This window comes from Falco cherrug, chromosome 1 (assembly GCF_023634085.1).
Source record: "Falco cherrug isolate bFalChe1 chromosome 1, bFalChe1.pri, whole genome shotgun sequence".
NCBI classification, from domain to species: domain Eukaryota; kingdom Metazoa; phylum Chordata; class Aves; order Falconiformes; family Falconidae; genus Falco; species Falco cherrug.
The window spans coordinates 115,449,061-115,475,748 of record NC_073697.1 but is presented as its reverse complement, the minus strand read 5'-3'; the positions used below and the strand labels follow the sequence as shown (position 1 = coordinate 115,475,748).

Sequence of the window (26,688 nt, the reverse complement as noted above, 5' to 3'; positions counted from 1 at the left end):
TGACCTGTTACACTAATTTTCTTAAACTGAATGAACAGCTATACATTTGACAAAAAGACCAATTAAAACTTTATATAGTTCTTCCTACAGTTAGGTCTTCCGTTATATTTTACTGTTGGTTTATATGTATTTTAAGTCTTTTTTTGAGGAAAAAAGAAGTCATTCGCTCTGAGGAACATCTGCTTTTCAGCGGATAGATGTGTGCAATTCGGACACCATTTTTCAGGAGCACTCAGGTATTCACTGTGGAGCCAGGGGCCGAAACACCACGATTTCCGAGGAGCACAATCTCACAGATTGAGCTCTGCACCATTTAAATGAATATTACCTTTGCTTAGCTGACACAAATCCTCATTATTTAGTTTTCATTTCCAGTAGCTAAGGACACGTTAATAACATCTTGGCTGTCCTCCTCCAAACCTGCCCTTACTAGTTGTTCATTTACGCAGCAACAGGAACATCTCTATTCCATGCCAGACTGAAGATGAGCTCCTCTTCCTTTCCCCTGGCCAGGTAACCATTCCTCGCTGTGCCTTGGAAAAAACACATGCCAGCTTCGGGTCTGGTTAGTGCTTTGTGGAAGGAGTTTATAGAAATGTTTGCTAAATTCATTAAACACATCTTTGCAAAACCTATTGATGAATAAAAGTATCTCCCTCTTCAATGTTGGGGCTGATTGTCATCCCTTCCCCAACTGTGTCAGCATCAGGCTACACGCAAGTTTATCTTTTCTGTTCCTTGTGCACCAGTGTTTTAAATAACCGTATATATTAAACCTCAGTGTAACTACCCAACCCCCATAGACTGGCTTCACCCACCAATATCTTCCCTGGGAAGAGACCTTTAAAGCCACGAGATGCTTGTCTGCCTTGCTACGATTCAATATATTACTTTACAGTTCTAGACAGCAATTTACCATTTCCTACTGCTATCCAGCAAATTTCTTCTTCCATTTATCAGTTTGAAGTGTAGCTGTAAGCCAGAACACTCACAGATACCTGATACGGTATTAGTTACAGCCTCACCAAGTATTCATGCCCATTTCACCAGACAAGCACCTATGTTAAAACAAAACGTACTTAAGGAGTTTTTAATATGGAGTAACACAGAAACAGTACATAATTTGGTACCAAGATTTATTTAGGACAAGTCATGGTCATGCTCCATTGGAATACAAAGCACCAAAATTTAGGTAACTGAACATTATCCAAATATAATCCAGTTGAGACTGCCGTGTGGAGATTTATCTGTTCACATCATCTAAGTGATAGCATAGTCCACGTCTGTCCATGTTCATTAACTACAGTGGACAAACACAAGGTGCTGCAGCTGAGGCAAACTTACTGAAGAAGGCGTAGCAGAAGTACTTTACGATGCGTATCCCTTGTTCTAGCAGTCTTGGCATGAAATACCGTAACCCAAGGCATCAAGCACTTGATATGCTCTACCCCAAGACAATTTCCAAATGAATTCAGCATTTCCAGTTACTTCCCCACAATCCCTCCATTTTAGTATTTTCTAAAATCATTTAGAGACAAGATTGTCTCAGCACAACATTCAACTAAGAAGTAAAGCACGGTGGCTGTGACCATTCTAGGAACTTTTCCCATTGCTGAAAAGGCAGTAGCAATGAAAATTATTAGTTGCCAAAATTGTATCCGGGAATTAAATAATGCTGTAGTTTCAGAAAGTGTGGCTAGAAACATGTATTGTCAACAACAAGACTTCCCAACTGTAAATGTAAAAGCCAGAATCAAATCTTAGGCAAGGATTTCACTATATATGAAGCTGCAACAATGTTTTTCAATGTATGTTAAAATTTTTGTGAAAGAAGGTGGAGGGGGAAAAGACTCATTACAGTTAAGTAAAAAACCCCACTTCTTTTCTTTTAAACTGGCACTTTAAAGAAGAGGGCTTTAAAAACTTCAAATCAGTTTTACTCCAAAAAGTCTTATAAAACAAAAGCTGACCAAAAAACAAAACCAAAAAAAGGACAAATATCAGTCACTGTAAGTCACTAGTTATAATACATACATTCCACCTAGCCACTAAAAACTGCACGGTTAGATGCATTCCTCGCCTTCAGAAAGAATACTGTGGCAGACAACCTACTAGATTTTTACATTGCTACTATCTCAATAGGTTAAAACACTTGAGCAGATGGAAGAAATGGTGGGTTCAATTGAAACAGTTTATTTTACGCACTGAGCCACCAATCTCCCTTGTGGTGGGAGCACAGCACACTACACGGACCGATTTCACTTACTGGCCCATTGCTGGGGCTCCCAGCAGCACGGGAAGGCTCTGCAGCGCGACAGGCAAGCGGCAAAAGGGAACGCCAACAGCAGTGCCACCTATGCAAGGTGAGTACTTTTCAAGTTGTACAAATGGTTCAAGGGTATTCTTTCAGAACAGCAAGGCAGCTCTTGTGTCGTTTTGTGAAGATTTCATCAGAAAAGCAACTTTTCCGTACCATTTCATCCAGTATACATACATTAAAAAAATAAGCATACCATACAAAGAACTGAAACAATATAATTTAAACATGCCATCAAGCTATAAACCATATATACATAGAAACATATGCCTATACAAACAGAACAAGGCTACTTTATTACAAGATAAATCTGGTGAAGTTTTTGGAGGAAATTATGACAGATAAAGAAAATTAGACCAAAGGAGTTGGATGTTGCTTCTAGAAGTAATCTGTTCAGCAATTTCATGCAACACCACCGTCTTTCCTTAGCAGACATTTATTACAGTTTCAGCTATACATAGGTCTTCCCACAATTTCTAGACTCCCTTCCTGTACAGAGGTAGATTTCTGTAGATGTTCTGATATTGCACCACGTTAAGTATAATGTTTTTATTACAACAAGGAACAACTTACAGGCTGATTTACGGGTATAATCTCATTGTGTGCATTCAGGTTAACACAGTAATCAAATTCATTTTCACTTGAAAGAAAACATCTCTCAGTGAAATGTTCTGTTATTTAGGTGGAGGTTCCGTTGAAAGCTGCAATTCTATTAACAGCTTCACATTAAGAGATCTCTTGTCATCAGGGTAACACACTTATGTCTGTCTCGTTTCGAGCCTCTGTTGTTTAGGCAATGCAAGGACCTGAATCGACTTCACTGATGCATTTATCTCATCCACTGTGTTCAAGTTAAATGCATATTTCAAATAACACAGGTTTTTTTGCAGTATTAGATCTTACTCATACAAGCAGCTGCAATATTAAGAAATTGACAAGATTCATTCAAACTGCCTGAAATGATTGAAAAAGCCCACCCACACTTTCAGACTGGAAAAGGAAAGCTGAAACTTTGCTAGCTTCGAACAGCCATTAATTGTGAACAAATTTGATTCCAATAGGAAAACTTGAAGAAGTCTGGCAGTAGATTAAATTTTTTTTTTGTCCATCACATTCTTGAATAACCCTCTGCCAACTCATGAAGTTGCAGAAAAGTTTGCACTATACACCACTTTGAGATGTCTGTCAAATGAGACCTCTACAATACACTTAAAATTAAGCGCACCAAAATTCATGAAGCCAATGTATAGTAACTTTGACGAGCTCACAAGCATTGCTACTTGGTTGTTTTTTTGGAGGCACTCCATAAAGTTATTTTAACAGAAGTCTGTCAACAAGGAGATAAATGAAAGAACAATCTGGTGTTCTGTGTACTGAAACATGAAAGAACAAGAGTGCTGTAAGTCTGGCTCAGCAGATCTAGCAAAGCTGTACTATGCATGTGCTCACATGAAGTACACGAGCACGTCTCACTCTCCTAAAGCTGCCAGACAACATGAGCAGCACCACTCTTCCTAGCTGCAAGTTTCTAAGAAAACTTACAAGGAAAAGTTCTCTTTTTGTACCAACCAACTTACCTAGAACTATTTTTATCGAAGGACTGTGTTGTAACCATTTAGCATTGGTTTCCCCAAGTTCAGCTTACATGAAACATCCTGTTCCTAACAAAACATTACACCAGTAAGGAATAGTGACTAGCTCTGGAACTGAATAGGTTTTGTTAAGATACGGATAAAAGGCATATATAAATTCATTACACTTCTCCATATACACACTTGTCCCTGTAAAGGGATTTTTTTGTTAACAAGGCAAGTAAATCCCAAGTTACTTCACAACAACATTGAAATTCATGATGACCATTTTCCTGTGATGAAACGGACTGCACACCTAGGAGTAGGAGTACAATAATCTCACCTTCTCGGGGGAGCCCATTTTGTGAAATGAAGGGAACCCTTCACTTCAGGGAGTAACTTCCATCAGGAATTACACTCCCTGCCCCTGGCAGAAAGTGCTTATGTACCTTGCAAGAACACATTTTTGAATAAAGAAACCCATTATACGCAGGAGATTACACACAGTAAGAGTTAAATGACAATGGCAGGAACCAGGGCTTTTGAAGATTTCTGTTTCTGTTTTTAAAAAGCAATGGTTCTTCACAAATAATAATCCACAAGTAGGAAGCGTCTCATTCATACACTCGGCTAGTGCATAGCATCTGCGATTGCATAGAATGTTTCCAGTGCTGAATCTGTAACTAACATAAGCAAATCTTTTGCAAGTTTGATTTATTACCATTTGATATCCAAATTGCTTGCTGTTTGATTTACTGCACTGTATTTGGTGTGCAAAGTTTCCTGGACCTTCTTAGAGTCCATGCCTTCCAGCCAGTCCTGGTACATCTTTTGTACGTGCGCATTGGTTTCTGGAAGTCGAACAGGTATTGCAGCATACACTTCTTCCATCTGGTTAAGCAGTGCTTTATCTGGTTTTCCATCTTCAGTTTGTGCCTGACCTTTTCCATTTAGGCACCCTTAAGAAAAAAAAAAAAGCCACAAGGGTGATGGATGAATATTTGATATGAAAAGAAAATTTATGTTAACTTGGAATTTTTTTTCATACTTGTCTAAAGAAAAAAGTTGTCTCTCTACATGAGCTACCCTCCATGCTGTCAGAATTTGTATTTACTTAAAGTGACTCCAATATCAACATCACTTCAGCGTAAATGAGGTTTCTCTGTTTGCAATCTTTTCTGCCTTCTCCGTGTTTTTATGATCTTAATTACGTTCCTTGTCTCTTTTCTTGCCCTTGACAACCACTATTTCAGAATATTTCCTCTGAGGTTTGAAATAATCATAAAAGCCACACTGTCACTTATTTATAGGTCAGAAGAGAGCAAATAACATTGTGGTTAATTTTAGAAAATCCAATCTATTTCTGAGCCAACCTTGCACATGTAATTGGTGTTCTGGACCGTTCATTAAATAGTAAGCATTTTAGATGATTAAGAAGAGCATTAAGAGGGAATGAAATTAAGTGCCTGCCTCTAAGACAACTTTCCTTTGAGGTTCAAGATATGTGTGCAGAACGACTGTGAATCCACAATTATTCTTACCCCCTGGGCAGGCAAGGACTTCTACAAAATGGTATAAAAACTTTCCTTTTTTCAGCTTCAGAACCATGTTTTGGATATTTCTAAAGCCATAAGCTGCTGCAAAACGCAGCACTGTCTCACCATCCTTCTCAAGGGTAACTTCTTGAAAGTCCTTGTTCCTGCAAAGATATGCAGAGAATATTTTAAACTCCTGCGTTACCAAAGGGATGATCCAGCTGCATCAGTTTCTATTCAGATGCTCTGAAGAGAACAGAACAGGTGTAACAGAACTGTTAAGCCGAACTCTTCCAGCCTCTAAACTGAATTAAGCAGAAGTTGGGGTTCAGTTTTCAGAATGGAATTACACTTAATTTTTGAGGGCACGTAAGTTATTAAAAATTAAAGCTAGCATGAGCTACTTCATAGCAACAAATGTACAGGTCTGCATGCCTACCAGCAAAAGAGCCAGCTCTGCAATAACTGCATTAGGACTCACTGTAGCACCAACTAAACCAGGACGCCGGACATTAGGGACCATTTCTTTACCAAGGGGGTGGTCAAACACTGAAACAGGCTTCCTAGATAGGCGGGTCATGCCCCAAGCCTGTCAACATTTAAGAGACATTTGGACAATGACCTTAATGGTATGCTTTAACTTTTGGTCAGCTCTGAAGTGGTCAGGCAGTTGGACTAGATGATCTTGTAGGTCCCTTCCAAGTGCCATATTCCAAGGACACAAAACTCTTAACTTACTTTAATGCTTTGTAGGTGATTTCCTTGACATCCATGCCAAAAAGCTCCTTTGCAGCATGCTTAAAAATGTGCTCCAGGTAACCATCGGATCTCTTCCCTTCATGCCTTACTACATCTCCCTCCTTTATTTCACCAAACCTTAGAAAACAACAGAAAGAAAAACCAACTTCACTTCAGTAAAATACTACGTTCTTCCCCTTCTCTTGCCTCCCCCACCAAAAACAGTTTTATAGTAGCGAGTGAGAACATACTAACATTTTTGTTATTTGCAGCCTAAAAAAATTAAAACTATTCAGGACAGCAGTAAGATGATGAAAAAAATGTAACAGGATGCAGGGCTTTCCATGTTCAGCACCCTTGAGCAACAGTAATTTCTAAGAATGCCCATTCAGTACAGCCTGAAGACTTGGTTAACAACCATTCACTGCTCTGGAGACATTTTTTGGAAAAAATAAGTCAGTCATTTTTAGCCTGTGAGAATATGGAAGTACTTCAGAGTTACAAGCCTTTGCTGACGAACAACTCTCTTGCCCCAGAAGTTGTTTGTCACAGTCTGTAACACTGTGCCACTAAAATAACACCGAATCAGCACAGCTGCAGCCAGGCTAGTGCGATACTTTTAAGGTAACTGCTACACTATAGTTCAGTAAAGAAAATTAGTGAAATCATATCCAAATCGTATCCAGCATTCTCCTGAAGGTTCAGCTCTCCCTCAGTGAAAATCGGCACTGATGAGCTGGCAGCCGCCAAAGACTGCAGCTCTGCAGCCTCACGCTCCTTTCTGGCAGAGGAGAAATCAACAGGGCTGTGTGGTAATGCTGGTTTCAGGAAGAGATATTCATCTTCAGATTAGCAAATAGACAGATTATGTCCTTGGCTCCTGTGTGTAAAAGCCTCTCCAGATACAGTCTAATTCCCTTCCTCCTAGGACACCCAGCCATGAGCTTCCCTGGCCCACACTGCCAGCTCCTGCCCGAGCAGCAGCCCCAGCACAGCGCTCAGCCATGAAACCACAGTGAAAACCACCACAGCAAACACCTTGCTAACAAAAAATACTGAAGTTTTCATCATGGCAGAGAAATATTTTAATCACTACAGAGCTGAAGCTTACAAATTTAGAATGTCTGTCCCATCTGTGCCACGCCACTGCATCTGCTTAGGAAGTACTGCAACTTTTTTGGTTTGTTTTGGTTTTTTAAATAAATTTGGGTGATTTTGTCTCCTAATTTTAGCCAATTGCTATTTGTTAGCATTCTCTAGCTACGAAAGTGAGAACTCAAACACGAGTTACTTTATCCATACTACTTTTGCAATTCCAAGAACTATACCACAAATTGCTGCTGTGTTGAGACTTACTTTAAAAGGAGTTCAACTGATACAAATTTCCATGCAAAATCTACTTTTAAAACCCCGGAGGAGCAAACATTTATGTCATCAGGTCTCACAGTTTGAACCAGTACTATCAGCTTTTAAATATTAACATCATTTTCCAACATAAATTGGTCCAATAAAACAAGTATATTCTGAATAAGAGCCTGTTCTTTTATTGGGCAGGCAGATTGAGAAATAAATAACCCTATGTGATTATGTCTCTAAGAACTTGATGTAATTCTCATTCTGTGTAGCAATCTCTGGTAGAAGTAATCACAGCAGGCTACACTACACAGACAGCTCTGAAAACGTTACCACTGTACCGCTTAAATTTCTCCAGTCTAGACAAGGTCCAAGCGGGATACTATCCAAAAGTTTAGAAGATTTTTAAAAAATTTCCAGATCTTTCTGTTTTGCGCAAGAAAGCCTGCTGATTGCTCCAGTATCACCACTTTGGAAAGATACCAAAGAACATTTGTCACACTTGAACAAAGATCAGGGAGCAGCGAGACCAGGCTTTGTAACTAACCCCGAGAATTAAAACAATATGCATGTTGCTTTCTGAGCCAGTCATACAGTAAGCAAACAAGATCTATTCGATGCTTTGTCCGATTTTCATCTAAAGCATGTTTCAATTTGATCTGATCTGGAAAACTGCTGTCCTCAGTATAAAAACACCCCAGTAACTACCATTTCCTGAAAGGGTGCCTCTATCAATTCTACATGAACATATTAGGGGAAGTGGAAATTTACTGTCAAGATGCTGCTGTGAATGAGAGGGAAGCACAGAACAGATGGTCAGCCCCGACCGCATCCCAGCATCTTTGTGTGAGGCTGGGCAGTTGGAGGGGGGCAGATGAGACTGTTCAGCTTTAGGCAAGCTCAAGCATATGAGAGCTCTGAATGGGGTCAACACCCTGAGCCGGTCAGGCTTACCAGCAAGTCCTGAACTTGATATAGTCAAGTCTAATATTACGGCATTAAAATACAAATAAGGAGCTACACAAATCTTCAAATATTGTAAATATTTGTGTTACTAGATAGGCATCATTACCTTCAATTACCCACTTTGTATTTAGACCATATATACAGTTTTATATTATCTGTTCTGTATTACTTTTATATACATCAGTGAACATCTAAGAGAATACTTTGGGGATTTTTGGCCACTATATAGAGGACGAGGCTTTAGTATACTCAGGCTTTAATAGAGGTTTTCTTTAAAAAGAAAAAACATTCTTTTGAGAAGTTCTACATTTATGTTGAATATGCTCAAAGGTGTTGTCATTGGTCATCAAAATAAGGAAGCAATATCCACAACAAAACTACTTACAAACTATCTACAGCTATTTCAGCCACATCTTTCATAGACACATTCTTCTGTTCCATTATTTGGACAATTTCACCTGTAGGAAAACATATAACATTTTATTTTCAACACAAAGCAAAACGCACATGCTGTAGGAGATCCCTGTTCCAACACCTGTATGCGCGTACAGTCACATCCTCCAATTCTTATGAGTCAGTTTGCACCAGTAACTGAGAAGCCTGACACTTCCAGCCCCCAAGAAAAGGGCCTTCACCCTGCTCCAGACTCTGCTTAATGCTATCCTTAGCCTTTCCGTTATGTCAGGTTTGGAAGGCGTTTCTACGCTGCAGGGGAAAAAGGAGGATACATAGTTTGGACATTAAGCCTAAGGACAAGAGCCACACCAAAAAGTCACGGATGCCATACATTTAGAATGAGTAATCCCAGCGGAGATTAAATAATGGCCACAGACAAGCAAGACAACGATTTTAAATATGAATTTGCATAACTCTCATCTTTCTCAAGAGGCTGTCAAAACCAAATACCTGAACCTTGTTTTCAGATGAATACCAACTTAGAACAAAAGTATTTTTCACTTTGTCTTACCTGTACAATATCTATACTACCAGTAGCACGAACACATGCACTGATTTTTAAAGCAGAAAAAAAAAAAAAAGACAACCTTGCAACCAAAGCAGACTTGAAAAAAAGCAAAGTCTGGCACCAAGACTATTCTAACAATGGTGATTCACTTGTATCTTTATACATAGTAAGTTTAAAGAAGATTTAACCTGATGTCAGAACACAGTCGACTTCCTGTGAATTATACAAGGCAGTGTAGAAATCTTCCCGCAAGGCTTCCAGTTTTTTGTCATAACAAGGCGCCACAATTACATGGAAAATTTTATCAGGAGACAAGTTCTGTGGAACATAGAAGAGACTGCATGTGAATTCCACAAAGAGCAAGTGACAGCATGAAAGATTACAGGGACAAAACCTGTACCTGCATCACAAACTATGCAGGTAATACTAGTAATCAATCCCTAGCAATTAAATTTTAAGTCTGCTGCACACAGATGAAGTAATTTGCCAGAAGTCACAAAGCATCAGCAACAAACATCAAAAGTCAAGTCTTCTGGCTGAAACTTTACCTATTCTTTCAGACTACATTTTCTGTAGCTTTTGATTGCCTTAGAAAGTGAATGCAAGTCAGAACTTCAGAATTCTGTTTTCTAGCTGTCACTCATTCACTTTCATCCACAGCAAGTCCATCGGTATTTCTCTATGTAGAGACAGCAATGCATTCCCACATAATATGTGGATGCAGTTAGATTTGTGTGATACATAAAAAGAACTGCAACTTTTTCAACATAAAAAACTGAGATAAGTAAATTCCTAGGATGCAAGACTTTTATTGATCCCAGATAACAGGGCAATTCCTACACTACTCTCCTGCGCTCCTGTTTTGGCGGTGCTATCCAACTACCAGGCAGCATTTAACAAAAATCTCTTTAGCTACCCTGGATTTAATTCTGTCCATCAATATTTAAGCCCCTGTTGCACAGCGAGCGCGAGGATTGCTGCTGGCTCACGCTGCACCACATGAAATGAGGTTCATTGTACATTCTTCTTACCATGAGCACCTGTGTAACAGCAGAGCACCATTTATTCTTCCATTAACAGACAAACAATTCAAAAGGATGCTTTATCACTGTATAATACACCAGGATCCATATTTCAATATTAAAACCCACTAGCCCATCTTTTTAGAAGAGTGTAATGGTAAAAAATAAATCAGAATTACTTACCTGCTGCCTGGCAAAGTATCCCTTCACCAGGGAGCCCATGATCTGCTGCGGAGACTTTGCAGTGCAAATGTGAGAGGTCACAAGATTGGTAAGTACCCTTTCAGCATACCGGATCCAACCTGGAACGGCAGAAAATCACAGTTAGTGAAGTGGCACATAGGCACGGCAAAATGGCAGCAGTTATAGAACAGCTCTTAAAAACGAAGACACCTTCACAGGAGATAGGACATTCCCGTGCAGGCTGGAAGCCCCACCTTGGGAACTGTAGGAATGCTTTAGAGTTGGCTATCAATAATTCACGGTGTCATTAATTGTAGACCTAGAAGCCACTGTGAACTTCACGACCTATTACACCCTTTCCAATGCATAGATTTAACAAAGCCGAAAGAACAGGACCCCAGCTAACAAAGAGTAAGTTGACTTTCTAGACCTCGGCCCTTGGATCACCAGATACTACAACAAGTGTACTCTGTTCAGCTGCTTAACTGTAATCTTCTGTTTTCTGAGATTTAATATCCATGCACTCAGCTTGCCTCCTCTACAACAGAAGTCACATGAAAGCATTATCACAAGATGCACATGGATTAAGCCTGGAAAAAAATGGCTTCTTTTACTATTGTTAGAGTAGCCACGCCTTCTTTAGAAACACCCACACAGAGTAATCAACTGAAATCTCTCTGTGCTCAACATTCTTAGTTACTCAAGAGTCCCCCTCCCTTTCACCAGGCTCCTTCAGCGTGTCAGCGTGTACAAGCTATGTACGTTCAGACCACCCCAATACTCAGAGCGGTTCTATGATAACCCCACCTTCCGCAACAGGAACTGACACAGGAGCAGATCAAGATATGTAGGGTGTGCAATTCTTTCTTAGGCACTGCAGCTCTCACCAAACAGAACAGCCCAGGACCTGTCACAGCAAGCACTCAGAACATTTTGCTTCACCTGCATGAACGGAGAACGAGATACCCAAGCTGTGCAGAAGTGTTAGGTCCAGCCTTCTATGGGAGTGTGTTGCCTTTGGCGCTAAGAAATAGTGAAAAATATCACACTTCACAGAAGAAGATACCTTTTAACGTCAAACAGATTAGTGTTCATACAAGAGAGAAAAATTGCTGTGAAGTACCTGCTGCCCAGGAAAGGTAAACCCCACAGGTTAATTCTTAAGCTTGAAATTAACACGTATGTGTAAACGCCTGGTAATAATTAAGTCACAAAGGCCAACAGCAGCACAGAACTGGAATCCAAGCCTTGCTCAGACGGTTCATCTCTCTAAGGCAAAGTGGTTTTCCCAGTGTAATAACATTTTACTGATGGAAATGACAAAGTATTAGGGAAACATGAGGATCCTCCAGCTGTTTAAATATTCCCAATTCTTGTTACAGTACAGACTTCAAGACTAACAGATACTGGTCTCCATGGAAAATCTCAAACACTTGCATCACATTCAACAAGCATTCCTTTCTGTTGTAGAAAGGGTGGCAGGACTACGCTGAATCGCTAGGCTCTGAGTAGGAAGTTTGCTTAATGTCCAGCTTCAACCTGGACTTAAGTCCAAGACACTACCTGCAACAAAGGACTTAATTTCTTGGTGCTGGGTAAAAAGGCCATATTAGCATATTCCGTATAAGAGAGATACGTATCTATTTCTTAAATGGCTTTAGTCTCAAGTACTGTCTGAATAGAACAAAACCTGCTTCTAACAAAACAGAGTTTTTAAAAACATTCTGCCTTGTACTTTATAGCATTTCTGAAAAGTCCATCCGTTATACTGCAACTATGATTGCCATTAATCACCACTGCACTCCTGCTAGGAGGCTAGTTTTTAGAGCATTTTGGATATTGTAGTCATGAACTATAAGGAAATCTCCCTAAATCCCAACAGACTTCCAGCAGGTATTGCCCAAAGCAATTTCTTAAATTGTTTCTTTCCTTGCAGAAGATGGAAAAAGCGTCTTGTAGTTGGCAGCTCCACAATGACCATTAGCCACTGCTTAATTATACAGGCAGCCTTGGTGAATGAGCAACAGGAGGCATTTATCTGCACTTCACATACACGCTAGCGGTTTCTGCCTACTCATCGGCAGGGCTAAATTCCACAGCCAGTCTCAGGAAGCCCGAGATACCCAGTTCTTCCATCAGAGCACCCCTGCACCCCCACACCTTCCCGCGTTCCTTCTGATTCTCAGCCATTTCTCGGCTTGCGTTAGTATCAAAGAACAAGAAGAAACCCCTACAAATCACTGTATAAATTCTTACAGATATACTTCAGAACACCTTGTTTTTAGTGGTTTATCATGATTAGATCACAAAGATGCATGCTATAAATATCTACCAATCAGCATGAAGTGCAGAAAAACTAATAAAAACTTCCACTACTGTAAAACCCCATTTCTGTAAAAGGATATTAGTTGACTGGGACAAAAAAACTTGGATCCCCAACACTTATGCTCTTCCTGTGTGTGCTGCAAGCCTGCCCTCTTGACCTGAGTTCACAGAGGATGGCAATGCATTAAAAATGCTGGCTGGCTCCCAGAGCAAGTGGTTCTTGTTGCTTACCAGTTTGGTAAATTAACAAAGAGAACTGATTACTTCCAAGATATTACATATACGATCAGTAGTTAAACTGTTGTACTTTCAACAGAAACACCCCCCCCCCCCCAAAAAAAAAAAAATTAGCTCTCTTTCTTTTCAAAGAGAAGGAGGAGGATGTAAGAAAAATTAAGACAAAGATGATAAAATGCCCTTTTGTTAGGTTCTGGGACTATATGGGCTATACCCTTTTGCTCATGGTAGATTCTACATCACAGACCACTCCTGCAGAGGGTGGTATTTCTGTTATACCCAAAGATAAACAAGAGTAAAGCAGTTGTTCTTGAGTTCACGTTGACCTTATATCTACAGAACTATGTGAAACACACAGAGATAAGCACTCTCAGTAAACAGCATTTCTGGGGCAAATTTATGTAATCTGGGGGCAGAAAGAAGAAGGAGAATGGGGAACAGAAAATGCACTCAAAGTCAGGAAACAGTGAACAACCTTACTTTAAAGATTACAGATTATGGTTTTTTTTCCTGTAACTGCTGTCAATAGGAACAAAATACCCCATGCTTTCAGAATGGCTTTACAGTGATATTTCGCTTTTCCAGAAGTGGAAAGCACCCATGCTTCTGCTAACATCTATACCACAGCAGACAGCTAACGCCATAAGTAGCACTGAAAACAGAAACCATCTTTTATACAACAGATAAAGACAAGTGCTCAGTTAACTATTTTAAAATATTTCCTGTGAGAGCAGTACATAGTCTGAGCTGTTTCTAGATGAAGAAAATTAAAATTCTCTCAGAAGTTCTAAAATGCAAAACCTGAGGATTTCTTTTAAGTAAACAATGTACAACAAGACAAAGTTAAGTAATAGGGGGTTATTTCAACTTCACAGGGTTTACAGGAAAAAAAGCAACATACAGTATGTCTGCTCCTGCAGATAGGTGGTAACACTAAGATAACAGTTAACGGGGGGGGGGGGGGGGGGGGGGGGGGCAGGGAGAAGACAGACTTTCCTCTTAATACATGTATGCAGTTCCTAAAGCATAACCCAGATACTTCCACTACAGAATACACAGAGCAAACAAAAGTACAAGCATCACTGCAACAGCAGCATTTATACTTTTAATTCAATGACAACAGCAGATTCTGGGGATCACCAAACTCAACTCTGACTGACTCTCTTGTCACTGTAACATTTATTTTAAGAATGCAATCTAGCATTGAAGATAATAACAATGTTGGCATAATCTAACACTGAAGTTTTTTCAAAGCTAGAAAAACATATTTTTGTATTTTTATTAGCCTTTTGAAAAGCAACACCATGAACTTTAGGGTGGAGTTGAGGGGGGAATAGGCAAAGGAGTTACTTTTGCTTCCTTTTTGATACTTCCCTTTTAGAAATGTGACTTTATCATACTTAAACTGAAATGACAGTGTGCTAATGAACGGCAAAAGTAAACAATGACTGAATGTTCTACATCTTTTCAGTTGTGTTAAGTGCAGGTTCTATTCATAATAGAACAAGTTCTGATGTGCAAAATTCTCAAAAGAGAGACACTGAGTCAAATCTGTACTATTTCAAGTGGGGATTATTTCATAAGTGGAATTATTTTGAAAGTGTTACAACATAATCATCTCACAGTCATTAAGAATGATGGCAAGTTCAAAACTTTGCTTGAAGTAATGGTGGTTGTGGTTTAGTTATATCAGTTAGCAAAGTTCCCTAAAGATTCTTTTCAATAAGGAAATACCATGTTAAACTTTGTGGTCTGAACACACAAGCAGCAGCCACTAACTCCTCAAATCCAGTTCTGATTAATTTCTCCTGAAGTCTTACGCAGCGCACTAAAAACTTCAGTACCTCCATACCTCAGTTTCATTATCTAAAGATTCATATGCAATGCAAGCTCCTTTTATAGAATTGATGGGAAATACAACTGACTCATAAATTCCACATACAAACACTAGCACAGGAAATCAGGTTCTTTGTATTATCAGAGGCTGTGGACTGCAGCAAGTCTTCCCCCGCCTCCCCCCCCCAGAGCAACAACACGATTTATACTCCTTGCCTTTTACAGAGCTCCAGCAGAAAACTGTAAGATGCAGATTAGGGATAGACTGCAACCTTTGTACCCCACTAAGGCCCTACAGTGAATTAGCACATGCTTATCCAGCACGATCACACCCTCCTTTGCCTGCATGGCTCACATTCATGGCTGCGGCACCTCGCTTACATACGAGAAAGCTGATTATGCTTGTTGGAAACAAATCCTGCTCTCCCAACAGCCCATGAAAAACAGGCCCACCTAGCAATGCACTGGAATGCCCTAAGGATGGTCAGCACTACTGGTAGCAAGTACAGTGTGCAGTATCTGGTAACTCTCAAAAGCAAAGCCAAAACGCCCTGTCATGTAAAGCTCTCAAGTGAAACCACCTTTCCTTAGCTCGTTGGCAGTTCCAATGAGACTAGGCTGAAGTGCAGGAAGGTTGGAAAAATCTGTTCTCACCAGGGCAAGCAGAGGCAAACATTGGTAAGGCATGCTCCTCCTGGTTCCTCCGCTGATACCGCTGCACAAATTCCCTCTGGCTCTCCAGGATACTGAAATCAGCAGCTATAGTGGTGTCAAATACATAATGCACCCCTATGAAAGAAAGCAGAAAGGAAAAGCAAATTATTAGAATGTTTTCCATCTTGCAAACTTCTTATAGCTGTCTACTTCCCTATGAGAAGCCTGGGGTTCAGCACATACTCGCTTTTTGTTTAATTGAATGGGATTTCACCATTCCTGTCCCATATGCAATGACTCTTGAAAAGAGCATTCTTTTCAAGACAAGCTGAAGTCAGGTATCATTATCCCCCAAAAATATGTCCAGCCAAGAGGCATTATCTTCCATTGCTGAAGTTGTCTGCAAAGGTACACGAGCATATCACGAACAGAGCAGAGAACTTCTGTCTGCTTATTTAGCAACAAACTGCCTATAAGCCTACGTAATATTGAGCACGTCCCTGCAGCAAGTGAGGCACAGATAATGAACGCATTCTAAGAAACCGAGGCCCACCAGAACTTAGCATTCCTTTTAGATTAATAAAATGTACTGGGTACAGAAATGCATAAACCCTATGAAAAATATAAATGCATATACATATATATGAAAGGAAGCAGTTTATAGGTTTATCACTGTCTTTTTCCTTCTTCCCTTAAGTACATATAAAAAGAAAAAATCCAAACCAACAGGCAAAGTATTTTTGGTTTTTTTCACATAAAACTTAGCCTATGTAGTACAAAGAGCAAAGGAAATACAGCTTTAACGTAAAAAAAGACAGATACAACCATTCTTTTTTCTGTAATGTGAAATCACACGCAAAACAAAACTGAGAATCTTCTAGAGATATAACATGTCAAAAGGACTGAAAGCATTTAGGGTAACTTCTTCCCTCAAGTTACAAAATAAGGGGAATTATTATTTAAGCTCATGAACAAATCCTCCCCGATTTCTTGGCAGTGAAGGTTTTGAAGGCAGCTCTGTAACGTCCTTCTATTCTGTGACCTTTATTATCAACAGGGTAATGCCTCCAATCCATTTCTGACACTGGTGTACGTCACGCCGGCGGCGCTGTCATTAATGTCAGAGTGCTTACTTCAAACTCGATTGTGCAAGGGCCATTTACAACTGCGTAACAAAGAATTCTGCTGAGGAAGCAAAACCCTGAAATAATCTCTCCTTTCTGCCCCACCATCGTAACAACCCCAAACTTACCGAGACTTTTGAGGAAACCACAGAGTCTCTTGGCTGCATCATTCACAGAGAGACTGAATTTAGCAGCAAAATAAGGCAATGACTGAGGGCATATAGACACTGCCAACACTTTGTGTTTTGAGGTATCACATTTCTGGTAAACAAAAAAAAAAAACAACAAAGGAAACGAGGTGTGTAATTACAACAGGGTAAAGCTCCCTGCTTTCCCTCCCTTTCCCACTCCTGGAGTTGCTGCTCAGTGTCCTGTGCTTCAGTGGGCCATGTCATTAAAACCCCTGTGAAACAACTACTAAGTTTCCTGACAGCACAACAGGACGTTCCTCTGATCCGGTCAGTGCTCATCTCTAGATGTTTCTTTTATATAACTCAGAGAAATCCACCCCTCCTAGGACAACCGTGGTTGGTCTCCGAATGGCATAAGGAAAGTTAGGAGACATTCAGCACCTACAACGTTATAGCAGTATGAAACACTCTAGCAAATATGAAAAAAGCAGCATGTTTAAACATTAATAAACAGATAAACTGAAGTTTACAGGAGCACGGGCATTTGAAGTTACAAATCCAACCCAGCAAATTACAGATCCGATCCTTTGTCAAGGCTCTTGTGTGTCTATCGCTGAAGTTGTTGAGAGAAACTGGCGTGATAAGACCCTCAACAAACCAGTGTTTGTCAGCACTGAAGAACCTGTTGAAAATACCTAAGATGGTGTGCAGCTCTATAGCTCTGATTGTGACTGTGACATTGAATTGCAGGTGAATCTCGTGTTTCAGTTGGGATGTTTTCCACACCAGTGGAACCCTTGGAAGACAAACCAGGACTATGCCAGAGACAAGTCTCCCCCTAAAAACGTTGAGACCATGGTTTGTACTTAGACACCCTAAACACTGCGTAATGACCCTTCACGTAACGCTCATAACTGCCTGGAAAGCATCTCTCTTTCTCATTGTCCTCTTTTGGACCCCTGAAGTTCTGAGGAAGGTACCTGGCTGCCCCCGTATTATAGGCTCTCTTAACAGGACCCATGCGACCCTGAAAATTATTTCCCCCCAGGCCCCTTTTCTTCTGTTTTTCTCATGTATGACAACATTCTGCTGCCTGGAGAGTTAAACTAGTTCTAAGAAAACCGAATCACTATGTAATGAAGACTCTATTTATGACACTTATGTAAAATTAAGAAAAAGCATCAATTCTGCTAGCTTTCGCATATCAAATAAGGGCACAGAAGTCTGGAGCAGAAATAAATTAATTAATTCAGTATCAAGATCTAAAGAACTGAGCACCATGCATAGCAACTAGCTTCCAGGAAATCCAGAACAACAGAAAATAACAAATTGTTCTATTGCTGTCTTAAGTTTTGCTAAGAATTTGGACAAAAAATTCTGTTCCAATATAGTCAGCTCAAATATATATATTAAAAACAATTCTACTTTCAGAAACATGCCTTGGTAACTCTGTATTATATGGATACACTGGCACCAAAACCACCCAGAACAGTCCTCATAATGAAGATGTAAGTATTTATAAACACTGAACCACAGACTAATTTGTTACTACAGTAACGAGGTAGTAACATTTTCCAAAAATTTTACTTCTGCAGATGTAGTAACTTTAGCATTTAGGTTAAGTGCTGTGATATTGCATCTCTAGCACAAAATTATTTTAAGGACTTAATTCTCATCTTGCCTAAGTTTTCAGTTCCTCTTTAGAAAAAATACATACTGACGAATGTTCACATTATCTGCCTTGGGAAACCAAGCTGCTTAGTCATTCTGCAATTGCCTCCTCCTCACAGAAAACTGTTATTATTCGTGTCACTTTACCTTGTTAAGGTTAAGAATATGAAAGAGCTCCTTCTGATTCTGTTGGAAAACTCTGGCTCCTTCTTCTGATGTCATACAATTGTCACAAGCTAGGCAGTCACTAAGGAGTATTTTAGCATTAGCCAATGTATGAAACTCATTTTTCTAAGGGGGAAAAAAAAGAAGTAAACAAGTATTTAATAACGATTGACCAATTGTCAAGACCTCTGCAATGACCCACCCAGCTGAAGAGCAGACATGCTGTCACTGTTTTGTTTCAAACAAGACAATCCATGACACTTGCATAACATCCAAGACTACTTAGAAGTAATCAAAGCAATTTTTTCCATCCTTCTTCATGGCTTTTGCTCCTATTATTACTGTGAAACTGCAAAACGTTTAAGTGTAAACACAGATCTAAATTTAGCCTTCTAGTCCATGTTCTAGTAACTTAATTTGCATCGCATTTCAGAGCTGACATTCCCCATCAACTTACCAAGCAACTGATAAAACTTTTACTTGAACTACTAAATCTCTTTTAACAGCCAGGTGCTCTCTAACAGCAAGATGGCTTTAGCTTTTTACCACAACATACAACAAACAATGCGGTCCTACAGCTACACCGAACATAGACCATAAGATCAGGAGTTTCATACTTCTGGCTACAATACCCTTGGCAGCTCATCTGTGGGAAGAATGAATACTTGGACAGCAGCGCAACATAACCAGACTGCGTGCAAAAAACATAAACAAAACCCCCTCAATTAAGAACCCATTCTCAGGGAAACAGTTATCTGTTGAAGAACAGGAGGCAATCTCCAAGTTTGCCTAATATAAAGAGTAAGAAGACGTTTTTTACACTTGTACTATCACAACTCCTCCTTCCTCCTTACAAGCTCTGTCTCCGTTTCAGAAACTTGATGCAAGAAAGATTTTCGACACCCAAAACAATTTTAGTACATCAATTTTTGTTTTGTTTGCATTAGTAAGGGTCTTTTTTTATTTCACTTTGATTCCCGTGTTATGAGATGCCTGGAAGTGCTCATAACTGCTTACAACTGCTTGTTCATTAGTTATGTTCAGTATTTGGAAGTTCTCTACTACTAACCACCTCTGCAACAACAACAACAAATAAAAAAGAATACAAGGAGGAATGTATCAGAATTTATGAAGGAACATTACCTCTTCGAAACCATCGTTTGAACTCAACACATCAACAGATGTACTTTGCGTATCATCGTTTTTCTGTTTCTTACTGCACTCCTGAAACAAAGCATCAGACGCGCACCTATTACACTAAACACGCTCACAAGAACACCTCCGCCGAGACGTTTGTGTCCCGAAAAACGAACCCGGTTCTTTTACAGGTCTTTTCCCCCAGGTGTTAAACCGACACCCCCCGGGCAAAGCCCCGCTCTCACACCGCCCCTGCGGGGGCAGCGACACCCCAGCGCCCCCCGCCCCCCTTCTCTGCCCCCCGCCGGGCGCTCCCGCGGCCGGGGCCGGTGACCTTGGGGCCGCAGCCGCCCAGGGCACAGCGGGACGCCGCCGGGCTGCGTGTGTGCGGGGACACCTCCCGCGCCGGCCCCGCCGCACTCACCTTTTTGGTGCAGTTCTCGCACTTCATTTGCGATCGCGCCGGCGCTGCCCGGCCCTGGCGCGGCTGCCGAGCGGTCCTTGCCGCCGGGGCTGCGGGAGAGGCAGAGCGGGGCGGGCAGGTGAGCCGAGCCGAGCCGCCCGAGCGGCCGCCGCTCCCAAACCCCCTCCCTCCCCTCCCGTCCCCGCCGCCCTTTGTTGCCGCGCTCCGCTCCTGCCTCCGCACCGCCCCGCCGCCGAGCCGGGCCGCCCCCGCCCCAGCCAATGCGGCCCCTGGGGCGGGGGCGGCCCCGCCGCGCCCCTCACGTGCTGCCCCATGGCCCCGGCCCTCATTAACCAACAAATGACCCGCGGGCCCCCGCCGGTCCCTCCCCGTTACGTGCTGCGGGGGGTGGGGTGGTGTTCCCGAGCGCTCCCCCGGTACAAGCCGCCGGAGGATTGCCACGGCCCCGGGGCCCCGCAGCGCGGCCCTGTCTCCGCAGGCGGAGCGGGGACCCCCGCCCTCAGCGCGGTCCGGGGGCGGCCACGAGCTCCTCAGCTCCGCGGGGAAAAACAAAATTAACAATAATAATAATAAATACAACCCCAAAGCAACCCGAAGAGGGGGTGAGAGGGGCGGAGGAGCGGGCACCGTACCTCGCCGCCGCGGTGAGCTGCGTGCCCGGCAGGCGCGGCCGGGGCTGGCGGCAGAGGCAGGCGGGGCAGCGGCGCCTCGCCCTCCGCCGTGTCGCCGGCAGGTTCCCGGCTGGGCCCGCCGCTTCCCCGCCCCCCCCGCGCGGCGGGGCTCATTGTGGACCTGAGCGTCGTCACGTAGCCGCCGCCGGCAGCGCCGCCGCGCGTCCCCGCTGCGGGGGCGGGCACCGGGGGACCCTACGGCGGGCACGGCGGCACCCCGCGGGGCGGGCACCGGGGGACCCCGCCGAGCGGGTCGGGGGGACCCCGCGGCGCGCCCGCGTCCCCACCGGGACCCCCAACCCCGGGCCGTTAAGTCCGACCCGGCCGGGGAAGCGGGGACGCGCGCGTCCCGCCAGGCACCTGCGCTCGGCGGCCGGGGGCACCGCCGGCTGCACACGGCATCTGCCCCGGGCGGCAGCCGCCGGCTCCGGGGGCACCGCGCGATGCAGCGGGCGGCACCGACGCCCTTCCCGCGGGCCTGCCGCTTCTCCCGAGCGGCTCCACTTATTTTTCAAAACAGACTGCAGTCACATTCCCCCCCCCCCCCCCCCCCGATTTTTGTTTTCTCTCAGTCCCGTTTAAATGGAATAGTATTTTGTAATTTAAATGGAATATTTAGTAACAGAAGCTACTAATACATCATCACCACCCTTTTATTTAACGAGTATACTCCCCTTTCCATAACCAAACACAAGTATCGGTGATGCTGTTCCCAGGCAGGTATTGCCAACCCTTGTACACAGCGTTATTACGCACACACATCAGCCGCCCGCAGCTCCTGGGCCCCACAGCATCAAGATGCTTATGATTTTTGTCAGAGCGTTTGTCTTTCTAAACGCCAGGTTGTAACATTTGAACAGAAAGGTTCAACCCACATTTTGCTTCCCCCCCCCCCCCATTTGAACATACACGTATAGGCATACACCTACAGCTGCACGCAGAATTTTTTCAAGTATAAAATAACATTTTAGAAATTAAACCACAGAAGTTCCCACAAACATGGGGTTTCCTGTCTAAACCAACTTTTGGTTATCAAATGTGCCAAGTAAATCCCCTCCTGGTACCAGGTGAGGTCTATAGCTTTAATCCACAGACAAGGTTTTTGTTAGGCACAGATGGCAATGCCGTACAAGAAGCAGAGACAGCCACAGCTGCAGGAGTTTGTCACCCATGGACATAACTCTAAATGCTGGTTTCAGTGCAACTGCTTGTGAAAGACATCACAATCCAGAGAAGCAAAAGTTTGTGGATTGGGCTATTAAAGATTTCACAATCAAATTAATTAGTTGTAAAGATAGCCCCAGAGCAGAATGTAAAAATGATGCTTTTTTTTTTTTTGATTTACAGACTGTGTGTTATCATTGAGGCCAAGGAAATCAGGAATTCCTTAGCTTTACCGTAACAAAAGCAAACAGAAACACTTCCTTACTGCCCATTTAAAGAAAAATAAGCTGATACTGCTTCACATATACATTAGGAAAATATCACTATTCCTAGCTAGACGTAACAATTCTAATAGCTTTGGTAATAATTTTCTGTGCTTCTGCTGTCTTCATTCAAAATGCTCTCACATTTCACATCAGCATATTAATGCAAGTGTTTTAAAAGCACTATAATCACTCTAGAGCAATCCCTAAGCAACTTCAGAACTTGCATTTCCTACAGAATTGCTGGAATGCAGCACTACCTGACATCTTGTTTCCCATTCTTCTGGATGAATATTTTCATACTAAAAAGATGTGCCAATCTCACAATTTATTCCACAAGGATACAATAGCCATAGTTGCATTGACAAATATGGTGAGAGCACAGATGAAACATCTAATTTAGGAATGTGTTGAGATTTGCACTTGAAGGCATATCTAAAATCCTTCTGTTTCACACTTTTGAAGATTATGCTTACATTTATTATCCAAAATTGATATAGCAACTCTCCAAAAGACATGACAGTTTTGGATATTTCTGTAACTCTGCACAGATCATATTTTAAATATTTTTTATTTCCCCCGGTATTTCTTTATTTTCACAATGAAAAACAGATCACTACATGAAAACCGAAACATTTGTAGAAACACTGAGGCCATCTTAGGTACACATCTTGAAGCATACCTACTTCATCCTCTGGTTTAGAAATCAGACCGAGTTAATTTCAATTTAAGAATTCAAACAAACAAAAAAAAAAAGAAAAAATTCATACAAACTGAAGGGCATGCAAGGAATCAATGTTTCAATGCACAGGATAAGATTATACTTGTGTAATCATTAGATAATTAGATGTCCCATTTATTTTATTGGCAAGAGCAATTTCTGCTTTCCATTAGCTATTTATGCCATTTTCCCCCAGAAAATCAGATCAATTATCATCACACCGCACCTGACAACCTGAGAAAAGAAAGCACCATCCTGTTTTAATCTGCCCCGGGGGAGGTAACAGTTACTACCTTTGCAAGGCTACTTCCAAAAAAACCTCACAATATAAAAGCTTTCCCCTGTCAACAGTAGGCAGCACTTAAAAGAATTACTTCCTTTTATGGCCTCTCTTGATGTACTTGGCCTCCATTGCTACATCTAACGTTTATACCTGCACCTAAAAGCATTTACACCAAGAATGAAATAGAAAACCAAGTATTTCTCTACGAAAACAGCATGCTGCAAACAATTTCAGAATGCTTTAAAAGGTTATGCATCAGTCCTGCAAGGCCCTGCAAGCTGTAAATGCTTCCTCAAGCTAGTGACAGCAGATGCCACTCAACAGCTGTCAGAATGAGGCAATAAATCTTGGTTCCAGCTGGTGAACACATATTCCATGAAATCAGTTCTCCCCAGGCTTTATACACACTGTTCCCATAGAGGTCAGTGGGGCACCACGGAGCTCAACGGGATGAGCTCATGTAGAACGGGGACTTGGGGCCAATTGGGTCCAGCTGCAAAACAACTGTTTCCAACCAACTGTTTAAAATCAAGCACACTAGGAATTTTATTCTGGCATGCTAGTAAGTTCACGTGCTTATTGCACAGCTGAATTTTGAAGTTGAAGACCTCAGGGTGGGGGAAATATAACGAGCTAGAAAAGAATATTTAGGAAAATGATCTGAAATTAGGAGAAAGGACCAGAAATACAGATAGCATCAAACTAATGCAAAATAAAGACCATTTCTTCTGTATCAGCATGTTCTTGGTTTTAGATCAATGACTTAAAAAGTTAATGCCTCACAAAAATTTACTTTTATATTATTGAAAGAAGTCTACAAATAGTCAATTATGTATTTCTGAATGTTTCATCTGGCAAATAGTTTTTCTTTCTGCAGCAACATGTTTTGGAATTCATGCTGTTCTTTAGGTCCAAGATCAGATCACATTTTAAAATGTGTTTCTTCTTCCTTTTTTTATTGGTAGGTGTAACACCACTTACCTGCTTCAAACTGCTGGTGTAAAATCCCCAGATGATTGATTAATGATTCTTAAAACATTTTTTTTCTGCAATAGCAGAAACTTACATGGATCGTTACCATAGTCCAGTTTGCACAAGCACTTGTTTGCATGTGTGTGGTACTTCCCATAGTTGAAATAATTTCTAACTTCATAATTAAATTAGGTCATGTCAGGTTATCCTACCGTGGTCTTTGCAGAACTGGAGAAGTACAGTATTGCTAATGTTTCTGCAGTTAGTAACATAAGAATAAAATGAGTGATATGCTGCATGGTTTCTACTGAGTGGAGTGTACCAATGAGTTTCTTACTTATTTCACTCTACTTTAGACACACGAAACCTTTTGTCTTGTACTACTCAGAATGGCTTAACATTTGGTTTCCAGAGAAACTGGCTGCTTATAGAAGCTGACTGACAACTGCTTATACATTAATTTCTTCCCAGAAGACTCAATCAGCTGCTTGTTTGGGCTGACAACACGTGATACTTATTACTTCCTATTTTTCATCCAAATCCAGCAGCTGGTACCTCATTAATCACGAGCATGCCAATTCATTCTTGCAGTTCCTCATTGCGTCTTTCCATTAGATATTTTAGATACATACAAAAATTGCAGATCAGTTTGTATTTTCTACTACTTACAGTCAGTTAAGTCTATACCATGGACTCTTGAGCCTCTCCCCCCCCCCCCCCCCATCTTCTAGTAGTTCACCCTGGACTGTTAAAAAAAACACTGATCAAAATCTCAGTTACTGTTCACCAACCATGGCATTTGGGAACAGCTGAACAAACCTGTACCATGTTATGGCCTTGAGCAAACACTCTGGAGTATGTGGACTCATATTAGGAAAACCCCCCAAAACCAGTATGTCATTCAGGAAGGGACACATTCCTGTGCAATTGAGAGGCCCAAATATAATTTGTAAATGAAGTTATACATCAACTTACATAAAGCAAATGTAAGAAGTTAAGTTAATCTACAGCTGTCTGCACTTCACCGTTTTGTCGCAAAGATGACAAGAGCAGTTGTTAATGGATCGAACAGGAGCAGCTTTCACATGTGAATGATGTTTAACAGAACTAGAAATGCAGAGGATTTTTCAAACGTAACCTACGGTCCAAAACAAGAAAGTCACTCAGTATTTCAAGTGAATTAGAAGCCTTCTCCCCAAACACCAGATTTTCCAAACCAAAGCCTTTGGTTAACATACAATTCACAAAACGTCACATTAAACCCGTAAGATTATCACTGTTGCTTCTGCTTTGCAATCCCCCTGCCTCATTTTTGAACAACGTTATTTTTTTTCAGGATTCTGTTCACAGTTATAACAGCTATCCAAAAGTACACTGCATTCAATTATTATAGCCATTGTAACTATCAATGCTGAAAGCTAAAGCTTAAAAAACACCAAGTATTACCTAACTTGTGCTAAACCAACATCAATTGGCAACACTGATATAATTCACTACTGGTGAAAAAGAATCAACAGCAGCAAACACCTTCCCAAGTATCAAGAGTCACTTTTGGAAGAATAGGACACTTAAATAAGTTAGCTCTCTGCTTACACGTGTGTAGTTATTCACAGGAGTATACACACCCATAGAGACATCCAGTACAGAGAAGCAATGGCCTTTAGCTGCTGCCACTGGGAATCAAGTTCCCAGTAGCGGGTCTTCTCTGCACAGCCGTCTTGGGACAACTTTGTGCTGCTGAGAAATCACTTACAAAGCTCACCTTACCGCAGCCTGCCACCCACATCTGCAGGATGAGCCAGTAACGGCTACCGCACAGCACGGGCGCCCCAGGTACACACCGGCTGCCTCCGTGGCAGGCACAGGCACCAAGGGTGGCCAGGCAGGGAGGCAGCATGGAGAGCCCCCCCGTTACAGAGGGGGGTCCCCAGGCCCCCTGTACCCCACCAGGCCCTGTACAGCCAGGCATCATGCCCCCTCACCCGTCAGGCCTACCCAACTGCCACCAGCTGCACCCCGTAAAGCTCTTCCACACACCCAGCCTCACCCTACAGCATTTCACCCCTCTTGTCTACCAACAGGCACGATTGTCTCTTCTTTTTAAAAGCAGTTAAAGCCTTACAACCTAAAGAAACGTCAACCCTCTTACTTAGGCAGCATCCACCGGCCCAGCCGCCATCTTGAATGCGGGCACTGAGCCGCCATCTTGGGTGAGGCTCTTCCTCGCCCGCCCCCGCACAAAGCGGCGGGAACCGCGGGGC

At 41.9% G+C, this 26,688-nt stretch overlaps 1 protein-coding gene across 7 annotated transcripts; it reads right to left on the bottom strand.

Annotated features, from left to right (window-relative positions):
* Nucleotides 1-1,119: 1,119 nt before the first annotated feature.
* Nucleotides 1,120-21,104, bottom strand: NARF (nuclear prelamin A recognition factor). 7 transcript variants are annotated; one of them, XM_055722474.1, is made up of 13 exons: nt 20,986-21,104; nt 20,354-20,442; nt 19,936-20,016; nt 18,775-18,918; nt 16,954-17,086; nt 15,702-15,836; nt 11,592-11,672; nt 10,650-10,768; nt 9,633-9,762; nt 8,866-8,938; nt 6,162-6,299; nt 5,430-5,587; nt 1,120-4,847 (listed from the first exon to the last, which is right to left on the bottom strand). In XM_055722474.1, the coding sequence occupies exons 2-13, from the start codon at nt 20,378-20,380 to the stop codon at nt 4,606-4,608; spliced, it is 1,461 nt and encodes a 486-aa protein (XP_055578449.1). In that variant the 5' UTR covers nt 20,381-20,442; nt 20,986-21,104; the 3' UTR covers nt 1,120-4,605. The 7 variants fall into 7 exon arrangements, with proteins under 7 accessions (XP_055578449.1, XP_055578455.1, XP_055578427.1 ...); XM_055722480.1 differs by lacking the exon at nt 11,592-11,672; XM_055722452.1 differs by lacking the exon at nt 20,354-20,442 and having other exon boundaries at nt 20,986-21,007.
* Between the last annotated feature and the right edge of the window lie 5,584 nt (nt 21,105-26,688).